The following is a 24,270-nucleotide window of genomic DNA, read 5'->3' as shown; positions in this document are numbered from 1 at the left end:
AGGAAAACAAAGAAAGGAACTCAAATTAGAGGACAAGAAAAATGCACAGGAACATGGACACACAAATATGAGGTGAAAATGAACAAAAAGCTTAAGCCATGTAATCCAAATAACAAGCAATGGATCCAAAATATTTGCAAGTAACCATAATAAAATGTGGAATATATAATTGTCACTTCCTTCCCTAAAATATATAAGGCATTTTAATAAAATTTTACCCCTCAACAAAGTAGTTATCTGACTTCAAACTAACATTATTTTTAAATAGTTACCCTTATTTAATAAGTTTTGTTAAATAAATGTAAAATAATTTATTTATTATAAGCATTTTTTTAAAAAAGCACATTAATTACACCTTAAATCATTAAAAAATGTCTCATATTTTTTAACGAAAGGGGTATTTATTAATAAAATGTAATGATATGATATGGTCCGACACTGAACTTACTATAAGGAGAAAATATAACCTCCCTCATCATTGGGTCTATTTGGTTGCTAAAAATGATAAAATGGAATGAATTGAAAAAATTAAAATACAAAATAAATTAAACCACCCTTCTCCCTAATTGTAAGTATAATAAAATTTAATATTATATACTACAAATATAGAAATCATCACACCTTTCAAAACCTCATGAATCACGATTTTAATTTTATAAACTAAATTATCATTTTTTGTTAAAAATATGGTTCAATTATTCTTTTTCATATTTTGATCATCTTATTTTTATTTTTATTTTTTCAATCATTGCATTCCCTTTCTTTCTAACAATCAAATGAGACCTTTAGTTTTTTTTTTTTCCTCAATAAGGGGTAGGTTCTACCAATAGCAGAGAATGCTTCCCTAGAGGTACTAAGAACAATGCATAGTCATCACCAAACTAAATTGTTTACATGCACAAAAATTAAGATTCAAACCTCCAACCATTTATTCAAGTGACAAAAACTTCTATCACTCATGTCAACTTTAATTAGTCAATCACTTAGTATTTAATTTAAAGCAAAATAGCTTCTAACCCTTTGCTAGTACAGCGAGGAATACACCTTATCTTTAACCCCCCCCCCAAAAAAAACATCTTTTTCTACATCATAATTCATAAATTACTTGATCTTTAAAAGCCTATTTGGATTCTGTTTTCAAAAACATTTTTTTATTTTTAAAAAGGAAAAAATTAAAAAAATTATTTACATGAATTTTTTAATCTAATTATCTCTAAAACTATTCTCATTTTTTGTTTTTTAAAAACAAAAAATAGAAATATCTCAAAACTGTTTTCATTTTATTTTCCTTATTTTCAAAATACATTATCTTTAATTATTGAAAACTATGATTACCTTTATCAATAATTATCATAAACCATCATTATTAACCTTCGGTGACTATCACTATTGTCCAATTTGTTAATTCTAAAATTATTTTTAAATTAACACAACTAAAAAAAATTCTTTTTATTTTATTTTGAAAATTACCGGTACCCCTTGTTGGGCTGGGCAGAACATCCTAATGCGGTTATACTCCTACAAATTTGGTTTATCGTTTTATTTTTTTCAAATCTATAAAATCTTTCCCAGGTTGAGCATACTTGTGGTTTGGACACTCTTCTCACAAAAATATTGATATCTATATGATTTCAGCTATACCAAAAAAAGTGGTCGACAATCATGAATGCCTATCATGTTTAATGGTTTTTTTAATACTTCACAATTAGTATGATACACTTCTCAATAATCAAATTCCACTTGGCCTCTATTTATTGGAAGTTTGAATCCAGACTTGTTGGCAATAAGTAGATTTCTAAACCTACTCTAACGACTGATTACGCCTGGATGTGTGCCAATTACTTGTATAGATAACCACAAATAAAATGTTTGGATAAATTTCGATTTAAAAAAGAAATGTGCAGATAAATGTTTAATTTCACATTGAGTGCTTTTTTTCAGGTTACGATTCCATAATGTGATTTGCATATCTTCTGCCTTTTGAGGTAAACTAGTGCGAACGTACTTGTTAAATAATTTTTTTGGAGAATAACATCTAAGAATCCTCTGAATATATTATTTACAGAGTCCTAAAATTTTGAAATTTAAAAAAAAAAAACCATAGCCCTTCACTGAAATTATTTTATTTTTTAGTTATGTTTTTGGGACTCATTTTCTATATTTTTAATATTTATTATCAGCATTTTCAGTATTTAGTTTTTTAATTTTTAATAGTCATTTTAGATTATTTTAATATTCGTCTTTCATATTTTCAGTTCTAAGAAATACACATCTTCAATTCTTTTAAATAATATAACTATGGAAGATGACTACTATATTAAAAACATCTATTGTAACTACTGAAAAATATTAAAAAATGAGTATTGAACATGTTAAATATGAGAACTGAAAATATAAAAGATGAGTAATGAAAAATTCAATATTGCAAATTTTAATCCCAACTAAAACAGGTTTTATTTAATTTTATAATTGCAGGGATCTTTAACTGTAATATTTTTAAAAGTTCCTTAATAGAGAGTATCATTTTTCCCTATTGTTGAATCTTGCTTTTAATTTGTCTACATGAATCTACTTAAAGGAAGTCTACAACTTTGCGGTCATTTAAAAAAAAAAAAGAATTTAATTACCATCGTCTCATTATCTCCTTTACTCTCTTTTAGCAATGATTAAAACATATAGCAAGATATACACTACCCTTCTTCCCAAATTATAAAATATTTTTAGATAAAATTTTACATATCAATAAATCTTATTAAATGTATTTAACAATTTTATTTTTTTCTCAATAAAAATATAAATTTTTAAAAAAAATTTCATTTAATGACCTTAATCTACACTTAATTAATATTAAATAGAGAGAAAAAGGATAATATTAAAATAAGCCTATTTAATAAAATATTAATTTTTTTTAAAATATATTATATTTTAAAATAATAAATCTATCATAAAAGTATTTTATAATTTGAGATAAATGAAATAATATTTAAGAAGAATGATAGTGTGTTTTAGTACATTAACAACGGATTTATTCCTGTAATCCTATATTGTTCAAAATCTCTTTACAGAAATCGCAGCATTCTGATAGTAAACAAAGTGAGAGGTTCTATCATATCAGATTGTCAATTTGATTCGGTTCTTTGTTTACTGATACGTGGCTGATATTTAATTTATTCTCTTACTTTGGTTGGATTTTGTGTACTTTTACGATCGTCAAAGACTAAACCTTTGCGGGATTCCATTTCTTCTGGTTAAGCAAGCCTCCTAGGATTCTGCTTTTCATAGATTTTTATTTTTGTTAGATTGAGTATTATCCAGCCGATGCAATTTTGACCCTGAAAAATAATACTCTCTTGTTTAAAAATATAAAATATTTTTAATTTTTAAGATGTAATTATTATTTTTTTAAAAGTGTCCTAATTAATAATGACTTTATATTTATCATAAATTATTTAATAAAAATAAATATAAAAAAATAAAATTTATTTTAAAATAAGTAATTATTTTATTAAAAAGTAAAATTTAATTAAAAATATTTTATATTTTTTAATAGAAAAAATAACTTAAGCAGCCGATGCTTTTTATATGAGTGCGGAGTGAAAAATAAATTCACAGAATGATTCAATTACGAGAACTGCCAACTGAACGCAGTTCAAAAGAGGGGACACAGGCACATGTAACGTCAATATGCCACGTGCTACAACGCACCTGTGGGGCTTCAACAACACCACACATACACGTACACGGAGAATTTCCAATAACTATTAGGAATTTGACATAATTATTAATGAGTTTTAAAAAATTTTTAAATTTTAATTTAATTAAGAAAAATAAGAGTAAAAATAATTTTAATTATAAAAAAATTAAAATAACCCTTTACTTGTTATAGTAAATTATAAGACTTGTTGGTAATGTACAACTACTGTTAATAATTTAATAAGTAATTTTAGTGATTTAACAATCAATGTTTCTACTTATGGTTGAACAAATAATGTCAAATCTTTTATAAATTAACATGTTAGCTCATATAATTTGTAACTCATATCAATAAATTAATAAATGAAGTAAAAAAATTAATAATTAGTGATTTTGCATAATAAATGAAGGGTACTTTAATCTTTTTACAGTAAAAATTTAAAATTATTTTTACTTTTATTCTCTTGAACTGAAATGAAATTTCATAACTTTTTTGGGACCCATTAATAATTACTCCTCCAATTCTCTTTATAAGTCATTTCTACTAACCTCATTTTGACCAATGCAAAAAAAGTATAAGGAATAAAAGTTTATAAAATTTCAAATGTAGCCCTATATAACAAATTCAAAAAATAATATCATATTACTATTTATCTATCTTAAAAGATGATTTTAAAAATATTTTTTAAATATTATCCAACAATTTAAATTATAGTTTATAAATAAAATTAAATAAATTTTTTAAAATATAACTTATGAATAGGATTAAATAGAATATGTCATATATTGGTCCTTATTTAAAATTCCCTCATATGTATTTAGGGTTCGAAGCTAGGAACACAGTGCACTCGGGCCCTTACTTTGGAGTCATGCATTAATGTTACAACATGAATTTGGTAGTGTTAGTCTGTTAGAGGTGCATTCAACTTTTCTACCAAGAGGTCCATCTTCTTCCTCTTTTTCCATCATTATAAGATTCCAATCCTTGAGATTAGACCTCTGTGCTTCTTCTGCTATGGCTGACACACTAAGCTAAAGGTTCCACCAACTTGAATAAAATGGTATCATCTCTGCACCAAAATGCTGTTCCCTTCAGTTTCAGAGGACACTGGTGATGTTGATGGCAGTAGCTTGTATGTCCCATTTCAGTTCTTGGGGCATTCTGTGAGTTTAGAAGCAGGCAATAAGGGCCCTGAAGCAGTGAGATCAGTGATGTGCAATTATATGTTTTCTTCTTTTTCATTTCTTTCATCCCTTTTACTTTCATCTCACTGTTCCCTTTAATTTCTTATTTTGAAATCAATTTATAAACTTTTAACTTTAGAAGATTTCAAAATATATATATATATATATATTCATCCAGTTTCATTATTTGGCTTCGGGCCCAAAAAAAAAAAAAAGTTCCATTATTTGGCTGCCTTTAAGAAAGCTTCTGATTAGGCGGCACTAAATTTTTCAATGCCATGCGTGGGGTACTCTCGTCTTCACTTCATCGGCTCCAATTAGTTGCACACTTTCAAATGATACTTTATATGCATCCATGTGAAGGAAGCACGATTAATAAATCCAAAGAAGTACTCCCTCCATTTTTATGTATTTAAAAAAATTAGTTAAATATAATAATTATTTTTAAAAATAAAAAATTAAATTAAAATATCATGTATTAATCAATATAAGTGTGTGTTAATTATTTCTCGTTAATGTAAATTATGAAGAGTAATTTAAAAAATATGTAATAAATATTTATTAAATTTAGTAATTTTGCTGATAAAAAAATGCAAGCGAAAAGTAGTAGTTTCTCTAATAATAAAAAAACAAAGGGAATACTTTGAAAGCCATTAAAATGAGAAGAAAGTTGGCATTGTAATATCAGCAATAATTTAAAAAAAAAATTGTTTCAGTTACTAGTTTGATTTTTTAAATTTAATTTTTATCAATAAGTTCTTAAAGTGTCATGATCATAAGCATTTAATGTTTATGGTGTTATTTTCGACTCCAACCACAAGTACCAACTGTCTGTGATTATAAAATTTTAAGAATTTGGTTGATAAATATAAAATTTTTTTAGGGACCATATTGATAATTGAGCTAAACTTGAATGATCAAAAGTTTTATTATCTCTATATATAATAAATGGTTTCAAATATTATGATATTTTTGTTATTTCATAAACTCTATATAAATACTTCAAATTTATGTTCTTGTTGATGTTTATTTATATTGATCTGTTCATTTATATTCAATGGAAAGTAGCTGGACCACCACATGATATTCATCAAACAAATGGCAATTATTTGGTTGTCTTTATAGATAACATGTCTCTGTTGAACCCCACAATCACAATATAGATCAGAGAAATTAACCCCCCAGGAAAGTGATACCCATGCATGCCATGCCTATAAAACAATATTAGGATTAATCTTAAAGGATCTCATAATTAATTAAGGAATTGATTATTTTTGTTGTGAAGATGAAGAGTCGTCCCCAACACAATAATATATATATATATATATATATAATAAAAGGGGGTGATATTTTTGCAAGTTGCTTGCCATTGGAGAGATTAATGACTACGCCAAATCATTTCTCGATCTTTTTATTAATATTTTGCTATTATCTCATTTAATTTCCTTCACAAAGACTCCTTTTGGTAATCTTCTACTTGCACAGAAACTACTCATTACAAATTATTATCATTCCTTAATTAACGTAGGGATCCACCACCATGTATATATCTTTGTTCCAATGCACGTACATTTGCCTTCAAATTAAAATTTTAGATTAATTATTTCAATTTAATCAAAATCACGACACGCACTTATATATACATAAGTGGCAAATAGCGAGTGAGTTTTCATGTTCAAATAATTCGCAATGTATTACATATATATAAGTTTGTGTCATTTAATATTGTCTCCATTTATTTTGTTTGAGTTTGCAATAATTAATTGATCATCAATTTATTTTTTTCCCCTCTTCCCCCATCTTATGTTCCTCAAATTTAACCTGCTTAAATTATGCATGAACACTACTTTAATGTAATATTTTTTTAGTGTTAAAGTAACAAATCACACTGTGCTTTTGTCTATGCTTCAAATTCAAAACATTATTAAATTAATGTTTTTCCAAATTTGATCTAAGCCCTTCAAATAAAAAAATTAGGAAAAAAAATAAAAAAAACATTTTGAGATTGAAGTCCTTCTACACACACACATATTCCCTCCATTCAAAAATATAAGATATTTTTTGAAGAGTTGGATGTTCAAAAATGTAAAACATTTAGTTTTTTGAGGTGTAATAATTGTATTTTTTAAAAAAATGTCCTTATTAATAATGACTTTATATTTATTATAGGATATTCAATAAAAATAAATATAAAAAAATTTAATTTAAAAATAGTTAACTATTTTATTGAGAGTGAAATTTAATTAAAAATATTTTATATTTTTTTTAATGGATGGGTATATAATTTCACGCTTAAACTTTTTAGCATACTCCTACTTTTTAAAATTCGTTGACTTCTCATAATGTGGAGCCAGAGAGTCGTTGCACATCAATTATGAGCATGTGTGTGTGTAACTTCTGATTTCGGATATCTCGCTGCCAAAAGGTTTATTTTTGGGAGATGAGAATAACATAGAGGTTAGGCAAAGATTAATTAATTTAAGTTAATTTTTAAATATTAAATATTAAAAATTTATAATTTAATTTTTTAATTTTGCAATTGTATTGTAATGAATTTATAACTTGTATTTTAAATTTTAAGAAAGAAAATAATTTTTTTATTCTTCAACCATGTTAAAATTCAAAAAATAAATTACAAATTTATTATAATGTAGTTACAAAATTGAGCAATTGAGTTATAAATTTTTTAATTTAACACTTAAAATTTAATTTAAATTAGTTAATTTTTTTGGGACCTCTTTATTATTCTTTCTTTTCTTTTTCTTTTTTGATTAATTAGGTCATATATTGTGAAAATTATGGTCTTCTTCACTGCTCGTGCAATATAATAGAGCTACAACAGTGGAAGGCTTGACAGAGAATTCATCATTAACCACATAATCTGAAGGCAATGAACACATATAAGGCTGCATGCCACAAAAGATTAAGTTAAAGATAAGGTTTTGAACCCAAGACGAATGATTCTTCCCATCCCAAGTTGTATCTCCTACAAGCCTCCAATGACATTATTTCCCACACCTAATGCCATCAATCTACTTTTCTCTCCCACAAGTCATTTTATTTAATTATTTAATACATACAGCCAAAAGAAATATTATTGGAGATCTGGGTCCCATCAGACAGCATTAGTATCGTAGACAAGGACCTTAATGAAGCCTCTCTCTGATCTTTGTCTACATTAGGAGTATATATCACTACTACTCTACTTTTAATTTAAAATATGTATATATACTTGGGATTTATGTTTACTTAGCTTAATTAATACAAAGCCATAATTTGAATGTCGGACGTGACCAGTGATAATGAATTACAGCACAGAGTGATAAGCGACGACCGCCAGCTAATAACCATGTAAAAATGAAAATCTAAATCATATTAACATTCAAAAAGCTATCACATCCTAAAATGGTACGTCTAAAATTTTAATAATAAGGTTACCACTAGAAGTTTAATATGCAATTTAATTTGTATAATTGTTAGCTTTTTTATAGACATGATCATCCAATCTTTCATAGTAAGGTTTTAGATGTTTGTAATTGCTTTAGAAAGAGAGTGATTATCTTTGAAATTATGATAAATGAGTAAAAGAATTTCAAGTGATTCAGAGTAAATATTAACTTTTGAAGGCCAACTCTAAAGTTTTTTATTACAAGCTAAGCTGTAATATATTTGGATACACACACATTCAACAACATGCAAATAACATGTCAACCTAGGTCTACTTATATAGATGGGATCAGAGGAAGAACAGTCTTCTAGAGAATGACAATTAAGAATATCACGAGAAAATTAATATCAAATTAGGATATTATCACAATCTACCTTCTTAAATTCAGAACTCGTTTTCTTATATTTTAGCATTAAAAATCTTTTAAAAATGATGTGGGATTGTGGTCAATTTTAGTTGTCATTTTTTAAATTTTATTACTTTAAAAAAACCGTTGAAACAGCTTCACAACATAAGATGTATGTCATGGCATATTACCTACTTTATCATTAAATTATATTTATATTTAATGATTTTGGTTGCATGTCAGATGTTACGAATTAAATTCATAAAATCATAGGGGCATGACACAGCAGCCCAACAAGAACAGTCGTTGAATATAGCTTTCAAAATTTCCAGCTCCTGCCTCTCATAAAGTATTTTAATAGAAAAATAATAAAATCAATATTAAAAAGAATTTCAAATAAGAATCAAGACATAATTATTAATGAGTTTCAAGAAAATCTAAAATTTTAATTCAGAGAGATAAAAATAAAAATAATTTTAATTGTGAAAAGATAAAAAAGTACTTCATGTGTTATGTAGAATTATTAATTGTTAATTTTATTATTTTATTTGTTAATTTATTAAAATCAATTGTAAATTATAAGAGTTGATATGTCAATAATTATATAAGAATTGATATCGGTTGTTCAATTATAAATAGCAACACCTGTTATTAGATTATTAACTTTACTTGTTAATTTACTAATATTAATTATAAATTAATGATAAGTCTTGTAATTTACTAATATCAATTATAAATTACCGATAGGTCTTGTAATTTACAAATGATGCTACTATGCTAGTATATTAATTGGTAAAGTTAGTAAATTAATAACTAATATTACTACTTGTCTAACAAACGAATATAATTTATAAGTGATATTGATAAATTAATAATTAGTGATTATGCATGGCAAGTGAAGCGTACCTTGATCTTTTCATAATTAAAATTATTTTCACTTTTATCTCCCTAGATTAAATTAAAATTTTTTAAGACTCACTAATAATTATATCACACCCCTTTATTAACCTTATATTTGCAATTTAACTAATCTTATCAGTTGTCTTCCTTAAAACTGTGAATCACACACAAATAGATTAACAACTTATTTTTTGGTAAAGAACGTATTAACAATTTAACCAATATTATTAGTTGTCAAGCTTAAAACCATGAACTATAAACAAACAAATCAAGCAACAATGAAGCTAACAATAATTTCATAATACAAATGTGTAGAAAGTTAGAAAGTCCATCATCTCTCCCCACTACAATGCGAAACTGTTTATTTATATATATGCTTGAGAAAATATGAGTCCCACCACCCACCACTCCAAACTAAAGAAAAAAAAATGGGTTGGCGAGCTAGCTCACAAGTTGGGTTAGGTTTAGATAAGTGTTGAAAAAATTAAATTTTTTATATATATATATATATATATATATTTATATATATATAAAGGTTGGCTCATTTTGTTGGAATTTTACTATTAATTATTTTCTCATCTAAGTGTGTTATTTTTTTTATTAAAAAAAATTTGAATATAAACTCATATTATTTTTTTCGACAAATTTATATTTATGGCTTCAATCAATAGATCTTATGAGAGTAATAAATAATATATATTTAAAATATTTTTAAAAAACTAATAAATCATTAATTTGCAAACTATAACAAAAATTTCATTTACAAATTGTAAGAAAGATTTATATTATCTTTAAAATGAAAAGAACATATTTAAAAGTTATAAATTATATATTTAAAAAATATTATCATTATTATATATTTATAAATAGATATATTATAATTAAAAAATAAAAAAATTTAAAAAACTATTAGCCTATGACTGTTTTAGCTTGTTAATTTTGTAAATTAGGTTAACCTAATTTATTTTAAAAAATGAGTTAATTTTTTCATTTTAACATGTCAAAATTAACTGGTTAAATGAGTTAGTTGATAAAGGCAACTTATTTTTTCAATTTGATTGATATTGATAAAATTAATAAAAATAATTTATAAAAACAAAATTTACCGGTATGAATTAAAATTAAATGGCCAAGAAATCTGAGAAAATATCAAAAAGCAGGGTGCTTGTTCGGAGTCTGTCAGACGCTGATCAATTGATCATGATGGTGTCTAACAGCCAAAGCACACCACAAACAAGGCACAAGCTAAGCTAATGGCCATGGGTGGGGCCTCCAATCAGATCATAGCCTTCCATCACCAAACACAGTAGCGTCTACACATTATCATTTATCATCTCTTCTGTGTAGCCCCTACGTCTACACAATGTGTGTACTCTGTATGATATATCGTACCATAAATACACATCAATACAATTGCCTTATTCCTGCAAAACTCCCTCTGTTTCAACCCTCGTCTGATCGCTCTCCGCGACCGGATCAGACCTATCCTTTTCTCCTTTTCCAGCGTTTTGTTTTTTACTGTTTCATTTTTTCTTCCTTCCTCTGGCTTGGTTCTGATTATTATGATAATAATAAGAATAAAAAATATAACACGAGTTCTTTGTCAGGCTCCACTCATTCATTTCCCACCACTCTAACAGTCAAGATTTTCTGTCCGCTTTTCCAACCAAATTTTCTTTCTTTGCTTCCAAAACATTTTCTCTCCCCCCCTTTTTTTTTCTTGCCTCTCTCAGGTGCTATCCCAGATCTTCTTAAACACTTTTATGCTTCCAACAAATCGTTTTTCTCTGAGATGGAAACTTTGAAACCCAAATCATCGATCAATGAAAGGAGCAAGAAGTTTGCCAAGACATTTCAGAAGGTCATTGGACTTCGAACAGCCACGAAATTTGCAGCAAACAATGGCATTTGCTTGCTGGCCACGCAGGCCAGATGCAAGGAAGATGGTTTCACTGGTCAGAATCAGAAGAAGAACGAAGACAATGACAGAGCTCGAAACAGAGCAGTCGTGGAGGCTCTGATTGCTAGGCTCTTCGCTGGGGTTACTGCTATAAAAGCGGCCTACGCAGAGCTCCAAGTGGCTCAGAATCCTTACAACAACGAGGCCATTCAAGCCGCTGATCAAGCGATTGTGGACGAGTTGAGAGCTATTTCAGAATTGAAACGCGCGTTTCTGAAGAAACAGCTTGATCTTTCACCCCAAGTGACTCTGATACTCGCGGAGATTCAAGAACAGCAGAGCATAATGAAGACTTATGAGATCACCATTAAGAAGCTGGAAGCAGATGTCGACCATAAGGAACTAGACATTGCCTCGCTTAAAAATCAGCTCCAAGAGTGTCTTGCCTTTAACAAATCACTTGAGAAGAAGCTAAACTCGAGTGGGGCTTTGTCCATGTTTGAAAATATTCGATTCTCAGCGTTGAATCCCACCCATTTCGTCCAGTTTCTTCACCATACTATAAGATCGATAAGAAGCTTCGTGAAGCTCATGACCAGAGAAATGGAATCTGCTCATTGGGATCTTGAAACGGCCATCAAATTCATCCACCCAGATGCAGTTTTTGCAAAACCAAGTCACAAAATCCTTGCTTTCGAATCCTTCGTCTGCATAGCGATGTTTGAGGGGTTTAATTACCCGAACTTTGTAATCCCAAGTGAACCTTTTGAGAACAACCAGCCCCACCGCCATAGCCCAATGCTCTACTTTGAAAAATTCAAAAAGCTCAATTCCTTGAACCCAAAGCAATGCATAACCCAAAACCCAAATTCATCCTTCGCCAAATTCTTAAAGTTTAAGTATCTTCAACTCGTTCATGCGAAAATGGAGTGCTCTCTGTTCAGGAACTTGAACCAGAGGAAGCTGGTGAACGCAGGGGGATTTCCAGATTCTGCTTTCTTCGTAGCATTTGCTGAGATGGCTAAGCGCGTGTGGGCTTTACATTCCTTGGCATACTCATTCGACGAAGAAGTCACCGTTTTTCAGGTCAAGAAGAACACTCGATTCTCCGAGGTGTATATGGAATGCGTCGCCGAAGATTCAGTTTTCCTGTCGGGCGAGGCCTCCGCCGCAGATGAAGTCGATCTTCGAGTAGGCTTCACGGTGGTTCCCGGTTTCAAGATCGGACAGACGGTGATACAGAGTCAGGTGTATCTGTCTCCGGTGGGCTCTACGGCTAGTTGCTGAGGCATTTTTTGAAGTCGGATTGTAAATTCGGTCTGAACGTGGCTGTGCTCACGCTCCCACAACGCGCTCCGACATTCGTATTGTCTGGACGCAGCCGTGCTCACGCGCCCATTACACGCTCCGACGTGCATATCCATATTCTTAATTTCTTATTATAGTAATACATATATGGAACATATATACACACCCTTTTTTCCTCCTTCAAATTCTTATTAGAGTAATATCAACTGTAAATTTTCATGTACAATGGAGCTATTGTAGTGTATTTGAAGAACAAAGTCTTTCAGTTAGGTAGACATTGAACATATGATTATAATAAATGTTAGTTTAAATTGCTAGTTTTTTTCCCCATCAATTAATTTAAGCTCACAAAAGTTTTATGTGCTGGTGTGAAATGCTTTCATTTGGTGGCAACTTTGGCATTGAAGGCAACCAATTTATGAATATCCAACAGACTGCAGTTCAGATCTGATTTTTCTTTAAATATAATTTCACCAGCTCATTTATTAATCGAAGATAATTTCAGTTGTTTTCCCATGGATTATATATATATAATCAAAGTTAAAGAATTAATTGAAGTATAAATGTATGAAATATAAATATATTAGGTTTAGAGTTAAGCGTGTTTAGAATAAAATTTTAAAAATAAATTTTGACACATTGGAATTGAAGTAAAAGCAACAAAAAGTTGCTTCCACGCCATCCTTCATTTCGAACTCAACTCAAAAGTTAAATCAATGTCCATTCTAATTTTATGAAAGTTCTCTAATTTATTTAATAACTATCCAAAAAGTTAGAAATTCATTAAGGATTGGATAATTGCCTTCCGTGATGTATTTAAGAAAGCTAACATATGTATTGACATGTTTGCTTTCCAAACCTTTTAAAAATTTTAGATTTTATTATTTTTAACCATCCATCTTCAAGATAAAGATCCTTCATAGAATCTAATATGAGATAATTTTTATTTACTCTTGCATAGGTTCTCCGTGACCTTATATTAAAAACAAAGAGTTATTTCAATTCAATTTTGATTTAAACATGAAATTTGACTTTAATTTCAACTTTTTTTTAAGTTTTAAACTTCAGTTTATAATATTTTATCACTTCAATATTATAAAAAATTTTTAATAGAATATTTTTTAATAATTTGTCAATTATTTTCTAATATTATTAATTACAAAATTAATTATGGATATTTTTAAAATAAATTATTAATTGTATATTGAAAAACATAAAACATCTTATATTTTTAAACATAATACTTTAAAACATGCCTCAAAACATTAAAGGGAGAAACGGTAGTTAAATTAATGAGATTGGTCTAGCAGAGAGAGTTAATCTTTCATGATAAAGTTGATGTTTAAATTTTTATTGGAAAGGATATCTTATTTAGTTGCTAACTATATCTGAAGACTAATTGCTCCTAATAAAAAAGATAACTAATTAATGGAAAAAAAAAAAAAAGTAGTTAGCCAAAAGTAGTTTAAATGAAAAGGTGCTGAATGAATGGCAGTCCTAATGCAATGTAACATGAGGATGACGCTGTACGAAAGTCTTGAATTACATCCCCTGATCGCCCAATATCAACTAATCAACTTTTTCTTTGATGAATGTGTATTTTTATCCTCAAATACCCAATATTTTAATATTTTTATTTAAATTATTTAGTCTTTAATGTTATTAAAATAAAAAAATTTTATTTTTTATCTTCAAAGAAAGGATAAAAATATTTTATTTTAATAATGTTAAAAATAAAATTATTTTAATAAAAATATTAGAGTGTTGCGTATTTTTTAACAAATATTTTGGGATAAAAATACACATTTATCGTTTTCCTGTTCACTGGTTGAAAATTGTACGCTCCTCATTTTTTCTGAGACCCACGTGTTGAATTCGCTAGATGCCACGTAGGCATAGCAATGATTGTTCATGGATGGGGTCCGAGGGTTGGGGGAGGAGAGGGGGAGGGACAGAGTGAAGGTAGATGGGTTTAGAATGACAGGTGAGACTAATTTATATTCCCTCCAATTATTTTTATCAATTTTATTAATATTCATTAATATTAATGTAATAAAGATATAAAAAATAAAATTTTATAAAATTATAAATATAACTCTCAAAAATAAATAAATTATATAATTTTATTTTTTTATTTTTTTTCTCTTATTTTTTAAAAATAATTTAAATATTTTATTTAAATAAAATATTACTATTAATTTAACTTTATTTTGTGAAAAATGATCAATAAAGTAAATCGAAAGGAGTACATTCTTAAACATCGTGTCCTTTTTTTTTTCCAATAAAACATCGTGTCAATTGTCAACAATATTTTGTATTAAAAAATATATATGAAAATAACTGCGCTGTTGTTAGATTGTTGTGGAAGGAGAAAAGTGGAATAACCGGCTGATATATATATATATATATATATATATATATATTTACGGCCCCTTTCATTCTAGTTTCGGGATCTTTAACCTAGACAAATTCAGTTAAACATTTTTTAACAGCATTTTAAGGCTCAAACATGAAACATATTTTATGCTCTTTATAACGGTTAGTAATCCGTTAACAGTAGAGAATTTTTGCTCATTTAAAAATATTTTAGGAGAAAAAAAAATTTGTATTTATTAATATGGGATACCTAATATTCCTCAAAATAAAGTATAAGGGCAAACATTTATTTTAACCCTATATTTTGCTACAAAAGTACACATTTTATACTCTTCTATGAAGGTCCCAATTATAGAACAAAATTAATTAATTTCATTATACTTAAGAAATACTTCTCTAGTCCTATTTATAGAATAAAGGGACAATATTTATTTTAATCTTATTTATAAAGCATCTAAATTATTATTATATTTATCTTGACCATTGTGCCCTTATTAAATGTTAGAAAGCTTATTAAATGTTAGAATATTTTATTTTAAAATAGATATATTTAATAGAGATAAAGTTAGAAGTTTGTTAAATTTTTAATCAAAATTAATGAGGTTTAAAATTTTTTTAATTTTAGTAAAAGTGTTGAATATGACTTATAAATAGAATCAGAAAAAATACTAATAATAGTTAATACCTTCTCTGCTTTTTAATACAAGACAAAATAACTCACTTACACAATTTAAAAAGGTTAGTTAAGTATAACAATTAATGTTTTGACAATAAAAAACTAGACTTAAAATATACTTGCACTTAATCAAATAAGTTACTATTAATGTTTTGTACATTGAATGAAAACTATGATCTTATGAGAGGTAATTAAAAAAAGTGTAATAAATATTTATTAAAATGTATAATTTTACTTTAAAAAAACAAATATCATATGATAGTTTTTCCCTTGTGTTCATAAGTGAAAGGAGTATTTTTAAGGGATAAGTTCAATTAAAGATCAAGAAAGAGGCTTAATTATTAGTTGGTCCCAAAAAGTTCCAAAGCTTCATTTCAATCGAGGGGAGAAAAATTAAAATAATTTCAAAAGTAAAAAAATTAAAAGACCCTTCACTTGTTATGTAAAATCACTAGTTGTTAATTTTTTTATTTTACTTATTAATTTACCAATATTACTTGCAAATTATATCCATTTATCAGATAATTAGTAACATTAATTTTTAATTTGCTAACATTACTTATTAATTTACTAAGGTCAATTGTATATGATAAGATCTGTTAGTAATTTGCAATTGATGTTAGTAAATTATAAAACCTGTCAATAATTTATAACTGATGTTAATAAATTAATAAGTAAAGTTAGCAATTTAATAACTGATGTTACTTCTTATAATTGAACAGTTGATGTCAAGCTTTATAAAATTATTGACATATCAAATCATATAATTTACAACTCATATTAGTAAATTAACAAGCGAAGTAAGAACATTAGCAACTAGTGATTCTACATCACAAGTGAAGGGTATTTTGGTCTTTTCACCATTGAAAATGTTTTGACTTTTCTCCCCTAGACTGAACTAAGTTTCAAAATTTTTTCAGACTTGCCATTAATTAAATCTCTTCCTTGATCCTTAACTAAAATTCTCCCTATTCTTAAACTTGTAAAACATATTTAACTCTTTGATTTTACTCATTAGTATAATTAATGACCATATTAAATTTTGTCTAAAAATTAAAATTTAGTGCAATTAAGGAGATGATAATACTATTTGGCAAAAAGAAAAGGAGATGATAATATTAAAAATAAATAAATATTACTCCCTTCCTTCAATATTATAAAGCATTTTTAATCGAGTCATACTTCTTCATGAGTTTGTTAATTGTATTTAAAATTATACTCCCTTTGAACCACAATATAATGAATCTTTTACAACCTTACCTAATTCAAAATATTTGACATTGAATAATTTTTATATTGTTTTCAACTAAATCCCTACTGCATTTATCGCTTTTTTTTTTGAAGAATGATGCATCTAAATTTCAATTACTATTATTAAGGCTCTTATATATGGTATTTAATGAGAATATAAATGAAAAGATATGGACAATTTTAAGAATTTAGGAACTGTTTGGTATGAAGGAATGAGGGAGTGGGATTGACCAATCTCAAGTTTTTGTGTTTGGTATGTGAGAATAAAAATTTAATCCCAATCTAATTCCACCTAGGTGGGATTGCTCAGTATCATCACCTCCTGATATTACAAAGTCAATCTTCGGATTGAGTTTTATGAAGATTAAAATGCCTTTATCTCCCTCTCGTTCACTTCATCTTCTTCGTCATTCAATTGTTCGAGAGTGCTAGATCCAATGTTGTGTTCTTTTACTAGTTTGACGACCCATCCATTTCCTTTAACTTTATCTTTGAACCTAATTCAATAGTGTTGGTGACAAGTTGGGAGTCGAGATTCCACCATCATCTTCCTTAATTTGAGAGAGTGCAGATTTGGGAACAAGTCATCAAATGAGCTTCGCCATTATGTTTGCTCCTAGGTCCATTATCATCTTCTTCAGTTCAAGAGAGTCCAAATCTAGTTCCAAGTCATCAGATGAGCTTTGTCATTGCATTTTTTTCTAGATCCATCATCTTCTTCAATTTAATCATAGATAAAGACAAGCTCCTAGATCCATCACGGATGAGTTCCTAGATATCATCATCAGATATCATCCTCTTGCTCCTAGATCCATTATAGATGAGCTCCATAACAAGGTAATTGACAGCAAGGGAAGGGAGGTTGGGTTCGATTGTGAGTCTCAGAGAAGATGGGTTTAAGGGAAAATTTCTTTTACTAATTATAAAGGTGTTTGGGCTAAATATAAAACGTTGCTCAAATAGGTCACGAAGCTAGTTGGGCTGAGTAATTGAAGCGTCAGGCCTAATATAAACAAAAAAGGTCGGCCCCGAAGCTCAATAAAGTCCACAAAAAATAAACATACCAAAATTCCATCAACGTCAAATATCAGACCATTGGCACGAAAATACGATCCTAAGTAATGCCAAAATCTATGCCCAAGTAGTTCAATGAAACAGGCTGGTTATCAAAATGGAGAGACCGTGCTATAAGTTTTATAGGATTCCTGATTCTTTGGTAGAATGTGCTAAGTCTTAAGGGAAGGGCTTCTGCTATTTGACACTATAAATAGAAAGAAGAAAAACAGAGGAAGCTAGTCAACACGCAATCAAGACTCGCATATTTTACATTTATTAGCCCTTTTTTAGTTCTTAGTTTTTAGTCTGTAATTTTTACACTTCAATTAGATTACACACTTGTTCTACCAAAGCCTTCTATCTTTTTACATCCGACGAACTGTGGTAAGGGAACTCGAGACTCTTTTCGTTATCTATTGAGACTCAGCATCTCTGGTACGCCTGATTTTTATTGTTTAACCACGAACAATTTGTGGCATGCCTAATGGGATTTGTGTAACAAAGATGGCAAGGACGCGAAAAGATAAAAGGACTAATGAAATAGGTGCTGGTTCTCATGAACCAGAAGGGATCTCTGTGCATGCAGGATCAGAATACTTATTGCCCAATGTTAGAGCAGTTGAACATCGTGAGCACATAGTGCCAATGACAACAGGTAGTAACAGCAAGAGCCTCGGCTCAAAGTCAGGAAGTGGCTAACCCAACCCACTGATCATATCTAACGGACCTGTGGCAGAAGTGCTGTAGGGAATTCAAGACCAGATGGATAAGCAACTGGAAGAGAACCAAAGGTTTTTTGCAATGTCCTTGAAAACATCAGAACGCAGGGAAAAAGAATGACAGCAAATCATGATGCAGGCTCTGCATGAAGGCATGAAGAACATAGCCACATTATTGAGAAGCACCTATTTGGAAGCAGGCTCAACTGTAAGGCCACATGGAGGGCAGCAAGTGAGAGTCAATATAGGTGTTGGTCATCAAGGCCATACACTTGTAAGAGACATCCTTAACCATCAAGTATTTATACACACTCATCCTTTAATTAATCCTTCATATTATCTACAGGATCCTGGCACGAGTGGCCTAGGGGGATGGCGGTGATCTCGAAATGTGCGGTCAAGTCTCAAAACCAACTGGTGAATATGGAGGCTCTAAGGGATGCCATTCAAGATATATATAAACCAGGGCTGAGGCCAATCAGCTGCTCCACCTTCTCAAAACTTTATCCGGAGTATATAGACAGGGACAACCAATACCCTCAGGGGTACAGGATCCCTAATTTTACATTGTTTTTAGGAGACGGGACACAGTCAACCCTGGAGCACATTGGGAGATTCACAATTCAGTACGGTGAGATTGCTAATCATGAGAACTTTGCTAACTTAAAGCTAAGATTGTTTTCAAATACTCTCACAGGCCTGGCGTTCACATCATATACATCGCTACCTCATAACTCAATCATCAGCTGGATGGAGATGGAGCAAAAGTTCCACATCCAGTTCTATAAAGCAGAGCCAGAAGTCAGCATAGCAGAACTCTGCAAGCTCACACAATGGGCTGGAGAGACAGCAGACCAATACTTAGTGAGGTTCAAATGCTTGAGGAGCGGGTGGCATGTGTTGCTTTCAAAAACCAAATTTGTCAAGATGGCACAGGCAGGACTAGATATAGAGCTCCAAAAAAAATTTCAGGGGATGGAATTTTGAGATTTCTATGAACTCGTGACCAAGGTGTGGGGTTATGAGGAATTACTCAAGGAATAGGACCATCATCAACGAACTACAGCTGGGACCTATTTTAGGGATCTGGACATAATGGTGATAGAACTAAAGAATGCTGTTAACTACACATGCTCGGCTCTAGTTAGGAAGGTTGGAGAACTGCCCAAAAGGCTGAATACAATCCAGTATACCTTTGATACTACTAAAATAGAGGAAATTTTTGATTTCCTCCTTAAGAAAAACTTCATCTCCCTGCCTATAGATCATAAGATTCCTTCAAAGGAAGAGTAGAGAGAGAAGGAATACTGTAAGTATCATCACTTATAGAGCCACAGTACCAAGGCATGTTAGGGATTCAAGAACGTCACCTAGGATCGGATCAACAAAGGAGTTCTGAAATTGCGTAAGGAAGAATCTATGGTGGTAGATGAGGACCCTTTTTCCCATTTGCTACGATCAACATGGTGCAGATAACCTCTGGCAAATGATGGTTCAAGAAAGGTGATGGTAAGTAGGAGGATGGGAGACCTTGGAACGTCTGGAACAGGGGTGAAGTAACTCAAAGAGACTCTAAGATAATATGGGACCGCCTAGGAAAGCCTAGGAGCTGGTCCAATAAGAACAGGTCTTCTAAATGGGATATAGGCTTGGAGGGGCAGAACATGAAAAGCCTGGATAGCTCTAAAGTAGTTTGGGACCGCTTGGGGAAAACTTAAAATGGAGACAGTAAGTAGAAAAGAAAGAAAAATGGCAAACGACCTTTAGGATGGGATATTGGCCCAGAGGGATTAGTGATGATAGAACCAGATGGATCTAAGATGGTCTAGAATCGCCTAGGGGAACCATCCGGTAGATTTAACTTCTTTGTGAAGTACTTAGTACCCCCTGGATCAAGCGAACCATTCACTAGGACACTAATGGGCTAAGATGTAGGCCCGATAGCCTACCGTTACCATCGATAACACCATTGGAAAATAGCACAGAGCTTCCTTCAAAACCAAAAGCTGCTCAAGGCTCGGGTAGGTTTGTTACACCGCCTGGTAATGTGCCACTTCTGAAATGGAGAGTGGTGAGGCACAAGAAGTTCCCAACTACCTTGACAAGAACTCAGAAGCGACGTCTTCAATGAAAAAGGGCTACACAGGGGTACCTTAAATAGCAAAAAATTGAGGTACAGTATAGCCCCGACATTCAGCAGGTGGCTAGCAAGTTCAGAAGGAAGTCCACCGAGGATCAGGATGAAGGAAGTGAGGCTAAAAATAAAAAAAGTGGGACCATTCACATTGGTAAGATACCACTCAACCTCTATTGCATGGTTTTGTTAACACTACCTTCTCAATTCTGGTCCACCATCAGGGCTAATAGAAACATAACTCCTCGGGACCGACACAGATGGGCCTGTATCAGTATTAGGGCTGCACAAAAGACAGGACAGCATTGGACTTCACTCTAACTTGAAGTCCAGTCTCTTTTATGAAAAGGACTGGGTTAGGCAACCTAGAGTCCGGTCTTGTCCAGTGATAACTCAAAGATTAACAAGATTGAATTTGGTCTATAAGACTGGGAGACTGGTTTTGTCAGTCTAGTACTCACTTAGCTTTTTTTTCCTTTTTATTCTATGAGAGACAGTAATTCATTTCAACATAATAAACTCAATTAAGATAGTAAAAACACTTACAATAATAATAAATCCATAATAATTTCTAACAATAAGAAAAAAATATTTATGTTATAGTCCAAATGATTTAAGTTTATAACTTTAACAAAAACAGTACTCAATAAAATTCAATAACATTACATTGTAACAATAATTTAGAATTTTTCTCAACAAATTTTCATACAATCATCTCCTTAATATCAATTACACTTCAAACATTTGTCAAAAATAAATTAATTATAATTATAATAAAAAAATTAACAAGATTGAACTGGACCAAGTAGTCCGAATGCCTAGTTTCTTGTCTAGTCCAACCCGAAGAAATAGTCTGGTCTTTTTAGTCTTTTTGGTTCTAAAGGACCAATGTCTACATGGATCAAACAAGACTGAGACCATCTCGAGTTGGACTGGACCAGACAAGACTGAAAGACTTTTGCACAGCCCTAATTAGTATTTCTCAATGGAGCTAAGAGAAGATGAAGAATACGAGCCTATAAACACCCAGGCATAGAAAGATGAAATTGCAAAGCCCGTCTGCTAAATCACTTTACAAGTGATAAAAGGAAAACCAAAGCAGGCTATCCTGGAGAAACCCAGTGTGAAAATGACTCAGCACTTGAAGCCTTTATACATCAGGGCACATTTAGATGAGAGACCAATGACCAGGGCCTTTGTTGATAATGGCTCGGCAGTGAATATTCTGCCAGCCCGCATGATGATCAAGATGAGACGAGAGGAACACGATCTAATGCCAACTGAGGTATCAGTTGTAGGGTTCACTGGGACCACATCTAAGGTCCTCGACGTGTTACCATTACATGTGGATGTTGGGAACAAGTCGTCACTGACGGCCTTTTTCATAATCAGCACCACAGCACAATACCAGGCCTTCCTAGAATAGGATTGGATTTATACCAATGAATGTGTACCCTCTTTACTGTACCAGATGCTCCTTATGTGAAAAGGAGAGGAGGTAGAAGGGGTCTGGGCTGAAGACAAGCCATTTACAATAGCTATTGACTTTGTGGATGTGAGGTATTATGATACTGACGTGGGCTCGAACACATTTTGAAAGGCTCAAGGAATCCTCTCATATAGAACAACAACGGATGCTATAGTACCTCTAACCTCAATGAGGTGTGAGCCCATCATATAATTAATTGATGACTAAAACAAACAAAGGAAAGGCCATAGCAGCCGCGGCCATCCAAAAGTTATGTTACAAAATATATAAGAGAAACTAGAAGACTACAAACTCGAGAGCTTTGGGATCGAAGTTGTATATGAAGATGAAACCCATAAGGTAGCACAACTATACGAGCTAGACCTTGCACCTTTGAAATTTAAAGACATAGCCCCAGAGGTCCAAAATCCACTAGAAGAAGTAGACCTCGGATCTTTAAAAGAGTCAAAGATCACATTCATTACCTCACTGCTAGATAAAGAATAGAAAGATGTTATCAAGTTAACATTGCTGTAATTCAAGGACTACTTTACATGGGACTATGATGAAATGCTAGGGTTGGCTAGGCATCTGGTCGAACACAGGCTTCCCATAAAGCCAAACTATAGACCGCACCAACAGCTCGCCAGGAGAATGTCTATAGAGGTGGAGCTACGAGTAAAGGAGGAGATCAAACACTTCCTACAGGCCAGATTTATACGGCCCTACAGGTATGCTCAATGGCTCTCAAACATAGTCCCAGTAGTCAAGAAGAATAGGAAACTATGAGTTTATGTAGATTTTCAAAACATAAACACGGCCACACCTAGAGACGTGTATGCAATGCCTATTGTAGACAAGTTAATAGATGCTGAGGCCAGAAACACTTTGTTGTCATTTTTGGATTCTTCTCCGAATACAATCAAATATTTATCATAAAAGAAGACATTCACAAGACCTCTTTCAGGTGTCTGGGCTCTATTAGAACTTTTGAATGGGTAGTCATGCCTTTCGATCTAAAAAATGCTAGGGCCACCTATCAATGAGCTATGAATGCCATCCTTCATGATATGATAGGAAAGCATCTAGAAGTATACATAGATGACATAATGATAAAATCTAAAAAGGCACATGATCATATTGAACATTTGAGGGCAAGTTTCCTCTGAATGAGGGAGGTCGACCTTAAGTTAAATTCACTAAAGTGTGCTTTTGGTGTAACCGCAGGTAACTTCCTTAGATTCTTGGTCCACAGAGGGGGGATTGAAGTAGACTGAAATAAAGCATAGGCCATCTTGGAAGCAAAGGTGCCAAGCACAAGAAAGAACTTCAAAGGTTTTTAAGGCAGGTTAATTATCTCAAGTGTTTTATCCTGAACCTTATAGAGAAGACGAAGGAGTTTTCCAAACTCTTAAAGCTTAAAAATGTTGAGGAATTCAACTGGATTGGACATCATTAGGCGGTCTTTGACAAGATTAAGGAACACTTGATAAAACCTTTGGTCTTACCAGCCCTAAGGGAGAACACCCCATTTCTATTATATTTAGCTTCTACCGCCACATCCATAGGTTGTATGTTAGCCTAAAATATTGATAGGGGACATGAGCAGGCGATATATTATTTAAGTAGGTGTTTAACTCCCACTAAGGCCAGATACTCAACTGTGGAAATAGCGTGTTTAGTGCTATATTATGCTTGTACTAAGTTAAGGCATTATATAATAAACACAGTTGTGTATGTGGTTTCTCATTCTGACTTAATTAAATACATGCTTAATCGGCCAGTCATGATAGGCCATATAGGGAAATGG

General features: G+C 31.1%; 1 protein-coding gene across 1 annotated transcript; it reads left to right on the top strand.

Annotated features, from left to right (window-relative positions):
- The first annotated feature begins 11,038 nt into the window (after positions 1-11,038).
- Positions 11,039-13,099, top strand: LOC129306866 (protein GRAVITROPIC IN THE LIGHT 1-like). The gene has a single exon (XM_054947636.1). The coding sequence runs from the start codon at positions 11,365-11,367 to the stop codon at positions 12,757-12,759; it is 1,395 nt and encodes a 464-aa protein (XP_054803611.1). The 5' UTR covers positions 11,039-11,364; the 3' UTR covers positions 12,760-13,099.
- Positions 13,100-24,270: the final 11,171 nt, after the last annotated feature.

Source organism: Prosopis cineraria, unplaced genomic scaffold (genome assembly GCF_029017545.1).
Source record: "Prosopis cineraria cultivar Desert tree isolate PC_DT_omini unplaced genomic scaffold, ASM2901754v1 PC3, whole genome shotgun sequence".
NCBI lineage: Eukaryota > Viridiplantae > Streptophyta > Magnoliopsida > Fabales > Fabaceae > Prosopis > Prosopis cineraria.
This window is presented reverse-complemented; position numbering and strand designations above follow the sequence as displayed.